A 20,212-nucleotide genomic window follows, 5' to 3' on the forward strand; every position below is an offset into this window, starting at 1 on the left:
TCCCGCCACACACACGGCAGCAGGCAGGCTTGTGCGCGAGTGCATTCCAGAAGCAGAAGGTAAGAGGACATACCTGGCGATGCTGTGAGGGCCATCACCCCATAGTAGGAAAAAGCACCAGCTTCAAACTTCATCCCCTCCTTCCCAGCCTCCACTTCCACCTTCCCCTGTTAAGGAAAAGGAGAGAGAGCTGCAATTAAAAGGGACCACGGGTCTTGAGGCACAAGACCAGACTCGAGCCCCAACAGCTAGTTTTCCCTGACGTCACTAAGTCGTGTCATGGTCCCTGCAGTTTGTAAGGATGCCTGAAAAGGGACAGACCCTGGGGGCAAAACACTCTTGTTCCCTGGGCGGTTCTGGTCTTTGGTTCCCTGTGGCCATGTGAGTCCCTGCAGAGGAGCAGGGTCCCCACAGCAGCTCGGGTGGTACTGCTGACATGCTCCAAGGGCTGCCAGGCTGCTTGTCCCCAGTGCGGGGGAAAAAAAAAAAAAAAAAAAAAACCCTCCCTCAATATCACAACAGGTTTATATGGGGGACCCCCGTCATCTGGGGTCCTGAGACACCTACGCATTGGGGGCCGTGGCTCACATTCACATGAAGCCCCCTCTAACACAAACACAGGAAATGGAGACAGGAGACAACACACGAGGAGGCCGTCCACTGAGATTCCCACAGAAACAAAGCCCTTATTCCTGAAGCAGCAGTCTTGGGGTTATTTTAGTTTTGTCGGTTGCTGGCAGTTTTACACATTCCGGTGCCCTTAAATTGTGATCCTGTTCTTTTGCAGAGTTTTGTCTAGAAGGGCCCTCAGTACTTCCCAAGCTATACACCACCATCCTACCACGCTATGCACCCGTTTCTGATGTGGTCTGAACCAAACGTTTAACATCACATGCTAGTATCATGCAAAGGGGTCTAGAACAGAAGCTACACTATCAAATGTAGCTGTACACATCCCAATTACTTGGTATGTAAGTAGGAAGAAATAATTGCCTTCTTAGTGGGACCTGCCTTTCACCTCCATCTTTACGGATACTATACAGAGAGTTACAGCACATAACTGCAGAAAAAAGAGATCTCAAGCACCTTTCAGGCTGAACTACAGCAAGGTTGGGATTTTAGGCAAACAGCCTTATTACCTGCAATGCTTTCCCTCTGACGAGGCTGGAAAGGGCAGACTTGATACTTGTACTAAGTGAATCGAGCATCAGATTTACACAATCAGATGAAAGTGAGTCCAAAAGATTTTATTTCTATGTGTTTATTGCCTTAAATGCTATTTAAACTATTTAAACATGCCTTTAATTTTATAGCACTGTACTGACACAGAAAAACATGCAAATGAAATCAGCCTGCGTAAGACCTGATACTAAGTCAGTTTTCCTAACTGTTGCAGATCAGAAAAACCATAAAATCGATCTAACAGGAAGAGAGAGCCTAGCTCACAAATCCACTTTCCTGCTATCACAAATAACCTCTTCATATAATCCCTTTGAAAATCAATTTCACTCCACAACACCAATAAGTAGCTTATTTGTTCATTATAAGCTTTCCAGTAGGTACAACTTGGTCACCCAGGCCAAGACTGGTTATAAACGGGGCTCGCAACCTACTTGTCTCTACTAGTTGTTTACCAGCCAAGGCCAGGTCTTCAAAACACATACACAAGAAACGCAAGTGGGCTTTGATCTTCACATACAGTCAGTCTGGGTTAGTAGCTAAACAAATACAAGCTAGTAGCTAGCAGCAAGAGTGTAGCTTCAGCCCCAGCACTTTGCTCTGTCAGCACACACGGCACTTCCCGGAGGTGGCCATAAGAAGGTAAGGCATGCTTGGCATAGTCACAGCAGCTGAAAAGCCAAGAACTCCCCACGCGTGCCACCAGATGTGTGCTGCCCTGATTAAACACATGCATCTACGGCTTCTGTTTCTCCCCTGCTTAATGCTCTGACATGAATTTTGAAAGAACAGAATGACAAAACCAAATCTCAAACTGCTACAGAAGGACTTCTCATTAGCTAAAGAAAAACTTGCATACAAGTGACTTTCCAACTAAAGCAGTAACTCTACAGAGGTTAAATTGGTAAATTTAATGCACAGAATATATATTTGTTTGTGTTCTGGTATGCTTTTAATGTGAAAGGTATTCTTGGTATCTCCGGGTGAGAGAATATGCCCATGACCAGATATTTTAAGTAACAAAAGCAGAGTATTGATCCTCTTCATCCCTGCAGAACCAACGTCACCATTTTTATAGCATGCATCTACTGCAAAACTCACTTTTCCAAATGCATTATAGACTTAGCACACTGTTTTTACTAAATATTTATTGACTGAAGAGTAGCTCAGAAAGAACCAATTGTTCTTTTAGATTGCACATGTCCTCCACTTACAGCTTTGCAGCATTACCTCATCCAGAAGCATTATCTTGCCTCTGGAGTATTTTAGATTGCAACAATTCAGCACGTAAAAAAGAGCAGTTAAAGAGCTACCAGTGGCTCCTCAAACACTTCAAAAAGAAAAACAAAAAACAACCTAATTCTTTTTTAAAAGAGAGGTATGTTGAATCCACAATATCATATTCCAGTGCTTTCTTCATTGTTTATCACTAATGACGTTTAATCCCCCTGACACCCACTCTTTTTTTTTTTTTAAGGCAAAGGTAAGGAAGATTTCAAGCCCTGTGTTACCTCTTCAGCTACAACGCCTATGTTTGTAAACCAAAACTCATTTCAGTTATCCAGGGTATAAACATAAGCACCTCTCCAGCAAAATGTTCCTGCTCAAACAGTGCTAGAATGTTCCTGCCAAGTAACAGACCCTAGGAGACAATCAGCACTGAAAACGACCCTGTAGCGAACAAACAGAAAATAGTCCTTCCACACCCCCTAGGGCTGCAATCTGAAAATCACCCAAATGCAACTTTCTCAGGGTAGGGCAAGAGCTGAGGTGGCAGGGTGCCCAGGGAACTGCAGGGGCTGTGGCAGGAGGTGCCAGGGGTTCAGTAGATGGCGCAATGGCCCCACTAAAACCTGTATTTAGCACACCACCAAAGGTACAGACTTCACAATTCCACGGAAAAACGCCATCTTTCCGAACTGTCAAACTCCCCATGCCTCCTTTTGCAAACCGAAGAATGCATTTGTGAAGCATCCTGGCCAACCTCAAACCAAAAAATACATTTGTAAAGCATCCTGGCCGAGCTCCTACTGACATGACATTTTTTGTACCCGTTTTCCAAGCAATGCTAGCTGTACACAGGGATCCTTTCGCACTGCTGATCCTAGTAATACCTAAAGCATAAATAACTTTAAACAGATGATTGGAAGTGGGAAGCACTGTCTACCCATCAAAGCAGGTTTAACTGAGGCTGAAAGCAGCTGAGTGAGCTCTTCAAGTTGGTAAGCTCATAAAGGAGACAGAAGCAGTTACCACAAACCATAGCTCCAAACCTATGCTTGAATGAAGATAAAATTCAACAAGAGAGGTAGCAAAAGCATTATGTCAGGAGATGCATGATACTGCACATAGCAACATAATCACATGTCTGACCTGTAAAATGAGAATGAAGTAGTCGACAGGCTTGTTTCGCTGGTAGAGGTAGTGTTCTGGGGCTTTCTTGTTCTTCTCATCGTATTTCAGCTCCTGGATAACGTTGGGATGTTTTAGCAGCCTGAGAAGGATCTTCTCTGACATCTGGGATGGACCAAAGGCTTCTACTTCTATAACAAAAGATACAACCTGGCATTACACTTCATATGCCTGGCAAGAAGTTAGCAATACTCGTTAATAAGCATTTGCCTATAAAAGACACACGGATGCAGAGAGATCCATTATGGAATTGCAGGCTTCCTGTCTTTTGAGACTGTTAGATTTGTAAGGGGAAAAAAACAGGAACGCCTCAACCTTCATTACTGCAGTATTTTTCAAAACAACCAAAAACCATGTCCATCTGAAATGGAAAAGAAAAAAGAAAGGCAGTCTTGCCCACTTGAGAGTGAAATCACAGTCGAATAGGCTCATTGGAGAGTTGTAAATGGGAAGAGCTTTACAACTGGGGCACAGAGAACCTTTGAATGTGCTTTTTCCTTCCTCAGAAGGTATTAAGTTACTGCATTTTTTGCACTCTATAAAAAAAATCAGAGTTTGGGGCCTAGAAAGTTGCTCTAGATAGATGCTCTACATAAATCAAAGACAATTTGAGCTGCCACAGTTCACATGGGAAGAGTTACTCAACGTGAGACACAGTGCAGGTCAGTTCAAACCACGTGGGATTAATACCTGACACACAGAACACATTCCCTATCCACTTGCTCTTCAGTCATCAGTGTTCCCAACAGCAGCTGCTTGAAGTGAAAAAGCTTATCCTTGTGTGAGAGAGTTAGGCCAGGGATGTCGAGATAGACACATGCAAATTGATAAGCTTTCCTAACACCTTTCAGAACAGGACCGTTAATGACCCAGCACCTTTCATCTGCTCCAGGTACTATTCTCAAATTAGAACAGAGAAACCAAAATTGTAGCTTTCATCTTATTTAGCAGCAGCTTCACTGCCAGATTTAAGCTACAAAATCCTTTCATCCACAAAACAAGCAGAGACGCAGCACTGTAAGACTATGTCTGTTGAGAAGGTGTTTAGGGAACTCCACCAAGTCTTGTACAACTAGGTGAACAACGCTTTGCTTGCTGTTAAATCTGCGTCTTCCCGTTGAACTGTTTCCTTTCACCAAGGACATGCTCACATGCACATGAGCCGCAGGAGTCCAAGCCTTTTAAGGATTTACTGTCCCTCAGCTGAGGTGTGATAACTGATCACGCACGTGTTTCTTTTAAGTCGCAGAGGCAAAATAAAGCACGAAGGCAGACTGGGAGCATCTAGGCAGGCAGTTACTGTATCTCAAGAGGAGGGGAAGTACTGCTTTCCAGCTTGAGCTGGCCAGCTTGAGACAGAATGAATTTCAATCCATGAATATATGTCGAATATAGCAGTGAAAGACGCCCGTCTGAAAGGCCTGCACATGAGAAGTCTTTATATGTCAAAGAGAGACAACATGAGCAATAGGAAGGTATGTTTTCCACAAGCTCTCCTGTTAACAGGTCTCATCTCTGAGGTGAAGGGACCAACTTTACGACGGAAGGCAATGTCAGCTGCAAGAAACCATTCAAGCCCCTGGCCTCTCTGCCAGACTGCCCACCCAAGGGCTAAAACATCAAGGTGATCTGGGATGGAGACAACTGTCCTCTGAAACCTGGAGCCATCAACGGAGGTCACACAAGTCAGCAAGAAAATCCACTTTTATACGTACAGTTCAACTGCCTGTGCAGTCTGCATTAAATGTGTCGGGATTGTTTTTCACTTCGAGTCAAAAAGTCTCATGGAACAGGTTTACACCTTCCTGCAAAAAGTCCAGCATCTCTTTCTGGATGAAGTGCCAGAGTGCAATTACAGTCAGCTGGCCAGTGGTATCGAGTCGTCTGTGGTTTGTTCCCTGAGCTCTTCCTAATGGGGTGCACTTGCTAGTCGTTAATCTGACGGACTCTAGACATGCAGTGCGGCACTTGGCATTCATCCTTACCTTTCAGACCAATTTAAAGTTACTGGTCCACCCCTGGTAAATGTCTCAGAGGGTTCATGCCGACACTGAACACAGGAGAGGAGAGAATTTAAAAAGAAAAACACAACAGTGGCATTATTTGTCACCCTACCATCCAGCCTCCCTTCCCGCCTGCACTGTCCCACCCACCTCGCCGGCCTTTGCTGACAAACTGCCTCCGAGGCTCTGGCATGATCGTGAAAACAGATAATCCACACTTGCCTGTTGCCAGGAAGCGGTGCATTGCCAGGAGGAGCTGCGGTGATATTTTAACCTTCATCTCGCTGTCTGTCTGCTTGAAGGCAGAGAAGTCCTGCTTCCTGTCCCGATGAGCTACTTTCTTTTTCGTCTTGTTATCAGCTGGGGAAGGGAGGGTGAGAGAAGAAAGGAAGGAAGCGATTTCTGTTAGAATGGGGTCCAACAAGAACTGTGCTGGATGGAGTCAGCCAGGACAGCCACCCAGAGCAAACTGCGCAGACAGACCCCTCTGCAGCACCCATGCAAAGCCTTGCTCATTGATACACCTCAAAAAACAGAAATAATCAGTGACCTGTGCTGCAGGCTGACATCCAGGAACCCACAATCTCTGTCACTTCCATGTGAGAGAAGTGTCTGCTTGCAAGCATCTAATTGCAGAGCAGTTCTGCATGTTGTGCACGGTGTGAGGGCAATTCTAGGTGGGCAGGAGGGGTCCTGCTCAGTGTTGCTAACAATAGAAAGGTGTTCAACTAGAGTATCTGTGATAAATACCTTCTTTTTTATTTTTTATTTTTATATACACTCCTTAGAAAATCCCCAGCAAATACAGAGATTAAATAAGCAATTACTTATTTCTTATGCTTTACCATGGGGTGACTGACTCTTCACAGCTTGAGCAAAATCTGCACGTCTTTGGTCCAAGTAACTCACAATGTCTAACGTATGCAGGAACGTATTCACGGAACGTGAATGGGAAACTAGTCCACCAGAAGCTCTCACTATGTCCTACCTCTTCTAAGAGGTAAGAAGAAAAGAATCCATGCTTTTTCTGAAAAGCTCGGAGAATGCTATTTTTTACAATGCCACATCTGAGATGCTGTCTCACAAGGAGCTGTGTCATTGCCCTCTTCAGTGACTTCACCAGAAGCACAAGCAGGGAAATGTCTCTTCAGCAGGGCAGTATTCCTGTACTCCTTTATTGCTTTTGTCAATGAGCCCTACCACAGCAAGCTTCCCGCTGCACTGGTGGTACCTGAATACAGCACCAGCATCGCATATGGGAGGATGCCTTAAATCTTTCTGTCTTTCAGTCATCAGGGTAAGAGACCCAGGCTCTTCGTCAATTGATGGGGGATTTCAATTCCTCCCATGGTTTCCTTGGCAGCTTGTCCAAAAACCTTCTCCCAAGAAAAATACTACACAGTGAGAGCAAAGGCACTATCTCTGCATATTTTTGTGAGGAATAGTCTTAAATGTTCTTTGCTATTCAGATAATTACCAAGCTTCTTGTAAGAAACAGAAAGCAAGGACTGGATGGTGACAGAAATAATTAAATCTGTAACCAGGTATTTCCTGCCCTTTCTACAGTGAGATGGAGACCTGGGCACTTAAATTATCTTGGCAGACTTAAGCTATCTCTGCTTTCAAAGTGATGTGACGCCGTTTGGTTCTGCAACATGAGCAACGTGCCACGTGAGGGATACCCTCATTATAACTTTAGGTGAGGTATCACAAGTACTGTAGCTATCTTCAGTAGGTCCTGGAAATATTTAGATTTTCCTGTAAATCCAAAGCAGCAAGGCTGACTGTGAGCTCCTGGGCTGCAGGAGAGAACTCAAGAAGAGGATAGGTCCAAGTACAAGCAATGTTGTCATCCCTCTTGCCATATTCCTGAACTTCATGCCTGATGCAGGACAACAATTGCATTTATTTCTTTGAAGGAGCCAGCCCAGTATGGAAGACAGCTACAGAACAGGGAGTTCAAACCTCAGATCACCCGTTCAGCCGGGCAGGAAGGCAGTAAGCTGACAGGCACTGCAAATGCACCTGGACAACTTGCAGGGAAGAGTTATTGCTGTCTTTTTGTGCTCCTTTTTGTCCTTTTCTCTTTAGGATCTGTATTAACCAGCGTAGACATCTGCAGTGAGCTCCAGACAAGAGAACGAGGACAAAAATCTATCTTCAAATGGACGCGTGGTTCTGTTGGCACGTAAGGACTGTACAATAACCAAACAGCAAGGACAGGGACAAGCAACTGCTTGATATTTGCAGCTCTCCGGTACTCCAGGAACAGCACAAATCCCAGAGGCCCAGACTCACTGACCGTGTGCCCACAGTCAGCAGCGGGATGCCTGGCCCAAGGCAGTGGGAGGTGGATGCCAGAGCCCTGCTCAGCACCCCCCACGTCCCCTTCTCCCTCCTCCCCCAGGTGATGCACACACCCAGGCTGACAGCCTGTGCCCCACATGCTGCACAGTTCTAAGCCTGTGGGTTTGTTTAATTTTAAAAGAAAGGCTTAGGAATTAACTAAGCTAGTTTTGCTAGTTCTTTTGGTCTTGAGGTGGGAAAACTAGGTTGCCCGGTGTCTCATGCATGTTTTGGCAACCGTCAGAAACTCAGCATGACTAAACCTGAAGCTCTAAAACAACCTAAAGTAGCTTCTTGTAAGGATGCTGCTCCTGCAGCCTACCAGTGCTAGACCACAGGTTAGCAAGTCCACAAGCCTTATGGCCAACAGCATAAAAGCACCACTTTCTGGAAGGTGGTAACAGCTTGGGTGTGTCGAAAGATTAGATTCCAGCTGCAGAAAGCTCTGCTCTCCTGGCGCAGGACACTGCCAATATCTGCAGGTCCTGCCAGGCAAATCAGGGTTGCATAACCTTCTGTGTTGCTACGGTTTCACTGGATGACAGTGGAAATACTTATGAGGGCAAACAGTTTTTTAGTCCTGTAGCTCTGTAATTTACTGGGGAGAGAGATACAGGGTTTACTAGCACATATATTTAACATACCTGTTTTGAGAGCTGTTTGGAAATGGGAATGTTAGGGTAAGATGTGGTCTTCCCCTCAGGGAAGTGACTGGCCAAGGCTAATTCATTTCTAGAAAAGCCCTGGATTTTAGATAGGGTCCTCTCAGCCTGTGAGAAGCTTGGAAAATGCGCCCCTACGATAGCCGGGGCCACAGGAGAGCAGCACACGTTCCTGTAGTGCATCAAACGCTCCAGCTTTCGAGTACTAAGAGCAAAACACGCTGACAGCTCTTATCTGTGACACTGGCTGAGATATTTCCAGAGCCCACCTGTATCACAACTGAAACCCCTTCTCTGCACCCCATCAGCATCCCCACTATGGAGTCACACACTCTAAAGCACTCAACCCAAGCAGGTGTTGATAGATCAAATACATTTAACATTTTCTCTTGATCCCAACATCTCTGCAAGCCATAAGGCATAGCAGACTAGAGCAATGTGAAGTAATGCCATGTGTCTACAGGGTACACAGCCCTTGAGAAATTCAGCTGCAGAGCTTCAGCAGCTTTCAGCAAAAACTGTAAATTTACAGTTGCTTCTACCCTAACACGGTTGAAATGCATTTTCACAGAAACAGCAGAAAGGCACAGCTCCAACGCCAAGGTCAGCCATTTCATCAAATCTCCAGTTTCCATCAAAGCACAACAAAACATGTTTAAAACTTCAGAACAAAGGCATAATAACACTGCCAAAACTTGTCATAATGTCTACTTTTAGGTAAACCTTACTTTTTAGCATAGACCAAATCCTAAGGTTTTAAGTTCTGAGCAAGCTGTCTTGGTCTTATAATGAAGAGCACCAGAGACCTCAGATACTAGGGTGGGTTACTAGCACTGACACACTGATATCAACATCAAAAAGAAGCTACCTTAACATATCATGGGCAATACACTACCTTCAGCAAGCCAAAAGCATGTTCCAATCACTATACCAATTGGAAGTGGTTGCAGCATACCAATCTGCTCAAATCCATAACCTATACCACATTTTCTCCTAGCTTCTCTGCATTTCTGTTCTCTCCCTTACCGTCCCAGTTTCCTTTGATCTAAACAGCAGAATGAATTCCAGTGCTTCATAATGAAACCAGAAGGTCATCTTAATGGTACACAGCAGGAGCCACCCCTCAAAATTTCCTGCATCCTCCAGGAAGCCTAGGAAGTTAAGTTTCCCTCCTATTCTGAAATAGGGATTTTCTATACTAAAACCTTCCCAGGAAGGACAGTTTCCAATGAACCAGCTCTATTTTGTTAATCTAGGAAGTCTTCAGATAGTAAAATTAAATTATCATTTCCTTGCCCTCCAACATGCTATTAATGGCCCACGCTTTTTTTCTGTTCCCGAAGAACACCACAGCATGATCTATACAGTTCCTCTTAACAAACAAGAATAAAAACCACACCACTATTTTAGATTACAAAAGAAAGTCTGAATTCACCCTGTAAAAGCATTATGTTGTAACTGATTAGCCCAGCAATTAAGTTGTGGCAGTATGAAGAAGATCAATACTAACTGGACTTCTGTGATTTGCATAGTAATTAGACCACTTAGTGCAGTGTAAAACAAAACTGTGATTTACACGAACCTTTGGGCACATAAATTCTGGTAAAATACTGGCCAGCTATGGAAAGTAGTTCAAGCAAAACCAATCTATTAGGAAAAGCAGAAGTATGTCTATCCTACAGTGCAAAGTGCTCCTTTGGCTTTTGGCTTGGAAGGAAGATAGAAGACTGCTTGCATTGGCCTGAAAAAGATGCTGTAGAAACATTCAGAGCCCTTTCATGAGAAAAGAAAAAGAAAGCAAAGGTCAGCTGAACAGTGTGAAAGATATTTAAAATGACCATTTCTATTATTTCTATCACAATAGAATCTAGAGACATCCTTCTGCTACGCTTGAACACAAAGTAAAAAATAGCATCTGCCAGCAAGCGATCGAAGTACAGATAAGACAGATGAAGAATGAGAGAAAGGAAGTTCAATGTGCACAGGCCAGATTGTGCAGATGGGAACAGAAGCAAAGACAGTTTAGGTAACTGGTCAAAGACCAGAAAAACTGAAGTGAGGGGAAAAAAAGTCCCAGGTAATGCTCAACCTGTACCATCATTTGCCTTAACTTATGTTAGCACTAAGGAAGGAAGGAGCTGTACCGTGTGATTAAAAAAAAGGAGTCATTTAGGACGTGCTGCTTTTAGCCCTGCAGAAGCTTTTCCATTCTTAGGATCTCTCTGAACGAGTGACAGAGATTGACTCTAAAGAGATTCCATTCCTCTTCCCTGAGGTATGGTTATCTGCCTGCTTTCTTTCTAAAATGCAGTGAGTACGTAAACTACAGGCCCTTAAGGTGGAGAGAGGTTAGGGGAAAATGTTGGAGGTCACAAGTGCTGGAACAAAGAGGTTTAAACTAGGCCACTGTGATGGAGAACAGCTAACAGGAGAGACCAGGATGTTGCACATGTGAATCTTCTAGATGGAATGCTCAAATAAAGAAAGCTGTCCTATTTCTGAACTAATACAGCTTAAAGGGGTGAGGTGCCCATGCTGTGAAAACAAAAATCACTTTGACTATCTAAGGGATTTGCAGGTTATTTGTCCACTGATATATTAAATCAGCAACTTACATTTCTACAACATCTTACATCGCATCAACAAAGCTATAAGACACAGCTGCTGCTGGATGGAGTCTTCCCTCTCCTCTGTAAAAAATAAAAAAATAAACATTTCTACTCACTGTATAGGTCTGTTTCATCCAGAATCTCAGACTTGATGATCTCTTCAATCACATCTTCTAAAGTGACAATTCCCAGGACTTCATAAAAAGGATCCCCTTCTCCTTCATTGTTTACTCTTTGTACTATAGCCAGGTGAGACTTGCCTGCAAGGAGACAGATCAGCAATTTAGACATTTAGAAATTCCTGAAAGATCAGAAATTACAGCAGAATTACATACAACAGGTATAAATAAAAAGACAGAAAGGCTGGTGTTGCACCTCATAAAAAAGCTACAAAATTTAAGAGACCCTCAAAATCATGATCTGATTTCCCTCTAAGAAATATATTCCTGGATCACACAAATCCACCTAGCACACTAATGAACAGTCAAAAATATCAGTGTTCTCTTACTAATTTCGTTCCCCAGTGAAACCATCGCCCTGGCTTTGCACTCATTATACTATTTTGTTGATGGCCTTTTCTCCTCTTTTGTCCTGCACTGGCAGAGGAAGGTCTGGCTGGAGTCCTCCTTTGCAGGGAGCTCCCGTGGATGCTCCTCAAGCTTACAAACAACAGCAAGAATGGCCACATCACAGAAGCATGTGGACAGGGTAGAGCTGGGGAGAAGAGCTCAGCCCAACCCATAAATTCCTCCTTTCTTCCTCCCCCCTGCAAAAAATAATTTATTTAGACGTCCTCCAGGCAGTAGGGGACTTATTTAGGAATGAATGGATTAATTAAAATATCCAAAGTGTCAGTGTCTGATTAACAAAGAGAAAAGCTAAGATAAGATATACTAGTCAAGATCCCTAAGCTGTGCATCATTCACAGTGCATTTCCTAACTCCTGAAGTCCTTTCTGCCACGGGAATAATCAAGTACCATCACCCTTCCAATTCGCATTGACACTGGGGTTGCCAGTATCCCTAGCTGCCACCGAAAGTCGGTCCTTTGTAAAGGTGCCCAAAACGGCACCTTGATCTCTGCATTCAAAGGGTTCCCCAAATGCATGTAGCAATCTGAAGCACAAATACACAGATCTCAAGGTGCTTTGTGAGCTGTTGAGAAGTAAGCGACATTGTCTCACATTCTTCTTTGTTGATCTCAAAACTGATACTTATCCCCATCTGGGGAAGACAACCAAAATAGTTCAACTTTGCTTAGACCCCTTTATAGGCAATAATGTCTGCATGTTTTAAGATTCAGATTATTAGACTAACAAGCATTCAAACTATTCCAAGCCAGACTTACTCATGCTTGAAGAATGAAAATATCCTGAACAAATTAGACGAGGGAGGAAAACTTATCAACTACTGATATAAACATTGCATCAGGTCAAGTCAATTCACTTTGGTAAGTTTTTCACATCTGCTTTCCCAGGGACCCAACATAAGCAGTTAAAAACAAATTCTTGGTGAATGCTGTCTGTCGAAAGTTAAATTCTTTTGCTATTCCCAGCTTGTGATCATTTAAAAGGAATTTTCCAAAGCAGGGTCTAATATTAGACTCAAAATGAAGTTTCCATTCCACTTAGGCGATATTCTCACCAAAGTAACTACTGCATAATCTGATTGTCTTGGAGCTACTCGTTTAGATGCAGATGGACATACTTTAAATACCAACTCCACAGCACTGCTGAGTCTTATCTTGAAGAGACCTTATTCTACAGTGAATTAATAGAAAGATGATTTGTGATTTTAAAGGATCAACAATCGTATTGTACTGAAAGTCTTTCGCTGTGCCAGTTTTTATTTCTTTGCATTCCTTGTAAGACTTCCAGCTCTTTTTACTGCTCAATGAACGGCATTAAATAAAAGTGACTTCATAAAAGGATGAAAGATTTACGTATTATTATCGTTGCTCTTCCCCTGTAATATATTACTCCAATTTCAATCTCATGATGTTCAAGAAGTGTGGAACAGAAATGCCAACATGGACAAAACAGAAGATTGTAATTTGTTTCCCAGTGCCTGCTCAGGTATCAGTACATTTGCTTTCAAGCCAAAAGACACAACTCCTTCAAGAACTATATCCATCACAGACCAGAACAGCTCATTTGTACCCGCTCATTCAGGTGCTGTTCACCGTTCTCCTCCATCAGTGGGTGGTAAGAGTGCTCAAATCCATTTGAGTGGATAAAATAAAAAAGAAACCTTCCTCGAACAACAAAACAACGCTATTAACTCAGTGTTTCAGCTTTGATCAAAATCACCAAATTACAGCCTTTTCTTCCACTTCTGTACTTCCTGGGATAAACCTGAATGTAGTTGATAAAATTTTACATTTTGAGAAGAAGTCTTACTAATAGTGGAGTCCTGGACAAATCTACAAGCAATGGGGTAAATTTACAGCAACAGGATGGGGAAGGTACTGAAATGAAAAAGAAGGCTAGAAATGTTTTTTTTTTTCTGGCTCTGCCATAATCCGTGATTTTTGTTTTTGATTTATCACCCAAAGTATGCAACCTGCTCTAGTGGACGGTGTCCCTGCCCAAGGCAGGAGGGTCGGAATTAGAGGATCTTTAAGGTCCCTTCCAACCCAAACCGTTTTACGATTCTATGACTGAAACTTTTAATAGTTTCAGAAGTCAATGAAATCTTCGGTGCGTAGCATTGATCTTCAGCTAGATCCTCCCTATTAAAATTATATTCTGCAGTTTATCTGTCAAAAATACGTAACTTATCCAAAGGCAGATTGATGCTAACTTTCTTTCCCTCTTGACTATCAAGTTTTCCTCTTTCTGACTCTCAAGAATTCATCACTTTGCCGGGGTCAGATGAATTTCAACCAATCTAACTGGGCTGCCTTTTGTTCTCAAACTCTCTCTGCATTTGCTCCAGTACCCTTGCAGTCACTTGATGAAGCAGACCAGACCGAAAAATTACATTTCTTGGGTCTCTGTAAGTTAATTTTGATCCAGATATTTGCCAGAAATAATCAGAGAGTGGAATAAGCTGGTGCTGGTGATAGAGGTGGCAGGAAGATGCATTCCCATACTGGCTACTATCCGGCTTCAGGCTGCTGTGTGGCTGACTGCAAAATACCCTGCAAGTATGGGAGCAATCAAGGTGGAAAAGGCTAAAGGAAAAGCCAAAGGAGAGCAAAGACTTCTTTAAAAATCATTTAAAAAGCACAACTCAGCATGTGCCCAACTTTAAAAGTGGTCTGTGAGTAAAATAATGACTCCTCTGAGTATTTTAAATAGCAATTGGCTACAGCTTTATTCAAAGACTGTATTAGGCCACTGGTATTTCTCATACCATTTTATTCAATTGAAAAAGCAAGGTTTCAGCTGTATTTTCCACTGCTAAGGACTTCTGATACATATCCAACAAGGAGCTGAGCAAAGCATACATCCAGGTAAGGAAACCTGGACTGTCTATATTATTAATAGGGCTTTAAGCACAGAACGTATTAAACAGAGAGAGCAAGTGTGCATGGAAAATAAGCAATTATTTTCTATACTTCACTGATTTTCTGGCCACAGTCTCTAATCACACTGTATCTGTGACAGTAATCTTTCTTTAACCACTCATTTTAAGTGTTGATATAGTGGGAGTCAGCAGGCAGGCAGCTGTGCAGCACTGCCAGCTCCGATGAAAAAGGCAGAAAGGACCCAAGTGACGTGTAATGAGCAGCACAAGGAGACAACTGCGGGCAATGCTCTGACCCAGAACTCCTCTGTGGCCACAGGCAGGCAGCATTTGCTTCAGCCTCAGCTTCCCCCACCTACTGCAGCAGCTGGTAACGTAAGCAAGAGCTTATGGAGCTTGTACATGTGCACAGTGCCAGATATAAATTGTGACAAATGCTCATCTCTCAGTTACCTTCATGGGTAACTACAACACCGAGGAGTTCTGTTAAAAGCAAACGCATTCTCATCCCGTTGCTCAAAATCTTACCACTCAACTTGGATTTTGCTCTTTACCATAACTTCTGATTAATTTATTAAGCTAATCAAGAAGCATGAAGATGCTTAGTAGAATCTGCATGGGTCAGTGAACCTAGCATGAGCTCAAGGGAGACTGTATGATTGACAGGCCACACAGACCACCACGGGAAGAAATGCTTGAAAAAATGATACTCTCACAATACCTTGACCATTCCTTGAAAGAGAAATGGGAAGAAAAAAAAAGAAAAGAAAAAGATTCTGTGATGCTGAGGTATTTATATGTTTAAAGAAAGGACCTTAAGAATATTGTTCATGTTGGAACATGAAGAGTTTTGCCGTATCAATAGAGCTGTATGTACCACTTCCCCATGGACACACAAGCTGAAGAAACGGTCTGACAAGAAACCTCTGAAGTTTAACACATGGAAATGCAAAGTTATGAGCCTGGGACAAAACAAGTCTTAAGTGGCACTGGAAACTGACTGGATGGGTCTGCAGAAAAGGACTCAGTGGTGTCATGGACAAGCTGCACGACACCAAAACCAACCAAAGCCAGATGCATAATGCCTGTGTAAGCACACTTCTGGCTAGCAGGTCAAGGGAAGGGATTATTCCTTTCTATTTGGCATTTGCGAGACCATACCTGGATTACTGGATCCTGTTTGGTATTTTCCAGTACAGAAAAGACTTTGGCAAATGGAAGCAATTCCCGTGGATGGACACCGAGCTGGTCAGGGGCTGGGGCACACAGTGCACAAGGAAGGGCAAGGAGAGCTGTGCTGGTTTCATCTTGCAAAGAGAAGGCTAAAAGGGGGATCTTAAAAGTCTTCACATACTTCACAGTACACTACAGGAAAGACAAAACTAGATTATTCTTGGAGCTAGATACCAATGGGACAAGAGACAATGGACACACGTTGCAAAAATGGAAACTCATTGTTCACTATGAGGATGGTCAAACAGAGACCCAGAGGCACTGTGAGATCTCTGTCTTTGGAGGAATTCAAAACTCAGTGACCTGATCCAACTTCAAAAATGGCCTGCTCTAAACAGGGGATTGTACCAGATGACGTCCAGAAGACCTTTCCTAAATTATCCTGTGATCCTAAGAGACATTGAAGGTAGGCATAATTGAAATCTCAGCTTGATTCATTTCTGACTTTTAATTCCTGTATTTCTGCTTAGGAACCCAAATGACGCAAAATCTTCCATACATAAGGGTGATATGTAAAGACAGCAAGTATGCTTTACTGATCTGGAATGATACAATATGGTCTTGTATGTGATACAAGTAATAGGAAAATGATGCTACTAGCCAGACTATGCTGCAGAAATTTAATACTGCTGCCATAGCTTTAAATTGAAAGAGTAATCTCTCTAACCTATGGTAGGTCTTTATAAAACAGAAGATTCCTGCAAGTACTGTTGTGGTAAAGCTAGAATCAGACTAGTAAATTTGTGTTAAAAGCAGTAATCTGAGTCCATTTGTTGTTGGTGAGTCCTCTGGAACGTTAAGCTATAACTTGTGTAATACATCTGCAATTACAGGGAGAAAAAAGTCCCAGGAGGTGTTTAGTTGCCCTTGAATTTGCTAACTAACAATCTGTGCTTCTAAAAAACCTCACAGTTTATTCTCATGCAACTGTCTTGCTTTCAACTGATTTCAACAAAGGTAAACAATGTGGTCTGTTGGTGAGATTCACAGGTTCAACAACGCATTATGCAAAACAATCAATTTTAAAATGTGTTGTATAATTTAACCATTAAAAACAACTCCCTCTAGAATAGCACTGGCTTGCAAGCAATTATACCCAAGTAACAAGTGTTCTCCTAAATCTCTTTTCTGCAGCACAGTTCAAGGGCATTAAATCTCTTTTCTATTAGCTGAAATTTGCATTCATGCTGTTTGCTTTTGCACTTTGATTATTTTCAACAGGGAAACGGGATTGCTGCTTTCCCCACGTCCTCTTTTACGTCCTGGTGCACATTGTCTTTAGGTTCGCAACACAGAGTCAGGAGAAAAACAAAACTTCTGCACAAACATAATCTAGATTTTAAATGGGCTTTTCAGATCCAGCCTTTTTCAGCAACAAAACACATTTTTTTAATATACATTTGGGAAGGGAAGCCAATAACTAACATTCATTTAATGTAGCCACATGAAATTCATCCAGACCCTCCAGGAAATGAGTGAAAGTACTAGCAGTACCACAGGGAATATGGTGATTCTTCGCCTTTAAACTGGAGAGCTTACAGTCTCATACAAACATTAACTAGAAACCACAGAAGCCTTCACAGGAAAATCAAAAAGTAGCACTTTAAATGGATTCTTTGTGTTAAAAGCCTGAATGCCCATTTTAGTGGGAGGACACCAAAAAAAAAGGAAAAATTAAGGAGAGTTTCAGAATGACTTCCTGACAGTGAATTGTATCTGTAAAGAATACTTTCCCAAGGGAAACAGCAGAAGCTTGGTTACTTGCAACTCTGAAAACTAGACTGGACAATGCTCCTAGAAAGGACTCGGTAATTCGCTGCCCCGTGGCAGATGGAAGAGGAGATGAGCTAACATTTTCCATCTCTAGCAGCCTATCACCCAGTATACGCTAACTCAAGTGCTGCTGCCTACCCCTCAATTTGTTTTGGTCAGACCTCAGTGAGAAGTGCATAGCCCAACTTGATTTACTTGGCAGCTTTTACAGGAAAAGCATGGCTCTAGAAAGCTGCTACCTGTTGCAGCTTTAATTGCAACTCAAATGCACCAGACAATAAACTCGGATTAGAAGCAGAGAAATCACCTACTAACCATAGGTCCATGAGTAAAAGAAATCAGCAGGCAACCAGAAATAACTTGAGAGTAAGAAGAAAGGTCATTTAAACTCAGGGCTCTGCTATCGAAGTGGAAATCTTAGGGAAGAATCTAGAGAAGTGAGGACATTTAGGGGAAACTATTACCAGGCACAGGCAGGCAGCAAGACTGAAACTAAAGAGTGAAGAGGAATAGTTTTCAAGCACCCTGAACATGAGTACTGATCCCCTGGTCAAGGACAGCGTGCCAGTGCTTCCCAGTCATGCAGTCCTCATCCAGCAGGGAATTTCGGCTGAATATGGCTGGGATTGGCAATAACATCTGATTTCAGTCCAGTAAATGGACAAATACAAGTTGCCTCCTAACACTGGAAGCTAATGCCCTACAGAAGTATCTGCTAGACCTTAAGTGGGAAAGGAGGAGATTGAAAACATAAGGGTTGAGAGAGGAAACTCTCAAAACAAAGCCTTTTTGACATCCTTCTGAGGTTCTTAGCAGAGAGGGTAGTATCAGGACACAGGTGGGCTGAGAAAAGAAACAGGCTGGAAGGTTAAAAAACAAGTCAATGGAGTGCGGCATTCCAAGGGAGTGCAGCAAACAATGTTGAGAAAAGAGGTGGCAACACTGAGAAGGGAAAATATTGAGTCTGAAGAGAGACCTACCTATCTCTATTTGGGCTAACGCAGAAGAAAAATAATGCAGATAAAACGTAAGGCAAGCAAACAGAACACTTGAGTCATTCTTGGTCATGGTTCAAGTCTTCCACAATAGATTCAGAAGATACTGAAGTGTGACATACTGATGTGATTGCCCCCATGCTTCCACTTCCCAAGGCAAGTAATGACCTTTCGGAAAGAAGCGTACGAAATGCATCTCTTTACTGACTTGCATCTTCACAGCATGGCGAACAAGGATTTTTCTTAGCGTTCAAGGACCCATGAAAAAGACCCGTGCTAATTTTATTACTTCCCTGTTCGTTCAAGATTGTCCCCGCCAATTTCAGCATTCCTTCAGGGCTGAAGAGCGGGCACCAGCCAGCAAAAATGCAGCCAGCAGAGGGAGCGCAAAACCTTGGGTTTGCTCAATTGAGAGCTGCAGGTCCTCCTGAGAACTGAGTCCAGCAGAGAGCAGGTGGAGAGGAGGGGTCCTCGACTCTGGCCGCGGTGGGGCCTGGGTGCTGCTGGCCTGCTGCTGGGTCTGGGCAGATCTTCTCTGGGAGATGTATACTTCAGGCTGGGACTCCACAGCAAAAAACAATATCTGCTATGGTCTGTCCAGTGTCTCCCTCTGGAGCTTTGTGTTGTGGCTACGAGCCCACCCTGCCTTCCCAGCTGTCCCCTACCCGAGGGGGGACAACTTGTTGAGCCCTGGGATCACCCTTGGCGAGGGCGCAGGAAAGAAATTGTCGCCTTGTTAGTGTCCTCCATCACCCCAACCTGTTCAACAGGCTGCTTCTGCTAACCAACCTTTAATCCATGGAATAAAAACAAGAATGTCAAGAGATGTTTTATGTGCAACAAAAATAGCCGTTGGCCCAGAGCGGCGATGAACTCGAATGCTCAGGTAACCACAACATGACACCAACAGAAACAATAGCCTGTTCTGTGTCATCCCAGCCAAAAATCCTAGTACAAAAATCCTCCCTCTAATCCTGCCTCCCTCGATTCCTAGAACAAACAAAGGGATTTGGGATTTTGGCATCTACACCATGGGATTTTAAATCCTGCAAAGGTAAAGTACTAGAAGGCACAACAGAAACACGCTTGGACATTAGGAGGAGGTTAGCTGAGGCCAGCGTGCTTACATAAGGACCCAAACAGTGCTGAGAGCAAAGCCTATGAGCTGAAAAGGAAGAGCAGCATCTTGGGACTGTGGGTCATGGTAGGAACCGGAGGCTGGATATATTTATATATATTTATTACCATCATCAGCTTCTGTGGTTTACTTTTAGCTCACTATTTAGGACATAAATTAAAACAGGTTCTTGGGTTACTAACATCTTGATCATTAATATTCTATTTTAATGACCTGTTTTACTTTAGGCCATTTATACCACATGCAGTTTGCAATTCCAGCAGCTCGAAACCCCAACTGGTCGATGGCACCGTCAGATTTTTCAAACTCAGTGCAGGGCTTTCTAATTTATATTGAGGCATCAGCCAGAGGAAGCTTAACAATAAGCTACCCTGTTAACTTTCTGAATCGGT

The 20,212-nt window shown here is 43.0% G+C and overlaps 1 protein-coding gene across 5 annotated transcripts in view; it reads right to left on the minus strand.

The window, feature by feature from the left end:
• The window catches only part of CNNM2 (cyclin and CBS domain divalent metal cation transport mediator 2), a 119,807-nt gene that overhangs the window by 15,949 nt on the left and 83,646 nt on the right, over positions 1 to 20,212 (minus strand). For 3 of the 5 annotated variants that reach the window (XR_010832963.1, XM_067000889.1, XM_013174486.3), the window contains exons 2-5: positions 11,328 to 11,471; positions 5,817 to 5,954; positions 3,553 to 3,722; positions 74 to 167 (exon numbers count right to left, since the gene is read on the minus strand). Coding sequence is in view for 3 of the 5 variants with exons in the window: in XM_067000889.1 (XP_066856990.1) it covers positions 74 to 167; positions 3,553 to 3,722; positions 5,817 to 5,954; positions 11,328 to 11,471 (546 nt within the window). In the remaining 2 variants the exon portion in view is untranslated. Of the gene's footprint in view, positions 1 to 73; positions 168 to 3,552; positions 3,723 to 5,576; positions 5,642 to 5,744; positions 5,955 to 11,327; positions 11,472 to 20,212 lie in introns of those variants that run through there. The other 2 variants (XR_010832964.1, XM_067000890.1) reach the window with 2 other exon arrangements.

The sequence above is a fragment of the Anser cygnoides genome, chromosome 7, assembly GCF_040182565.1.
Source record: "Anser cygnoides isolate HZ-2024a breed goose chromosome 7, Taihu_goose_T2T_genome, whole genome shotgun sequence".
Lineage (NCBI taxonomy): Eukaryota > Metazoa > Chordata > Aves > Anseriformes > Anatidae > Anser > Anser cygnoides.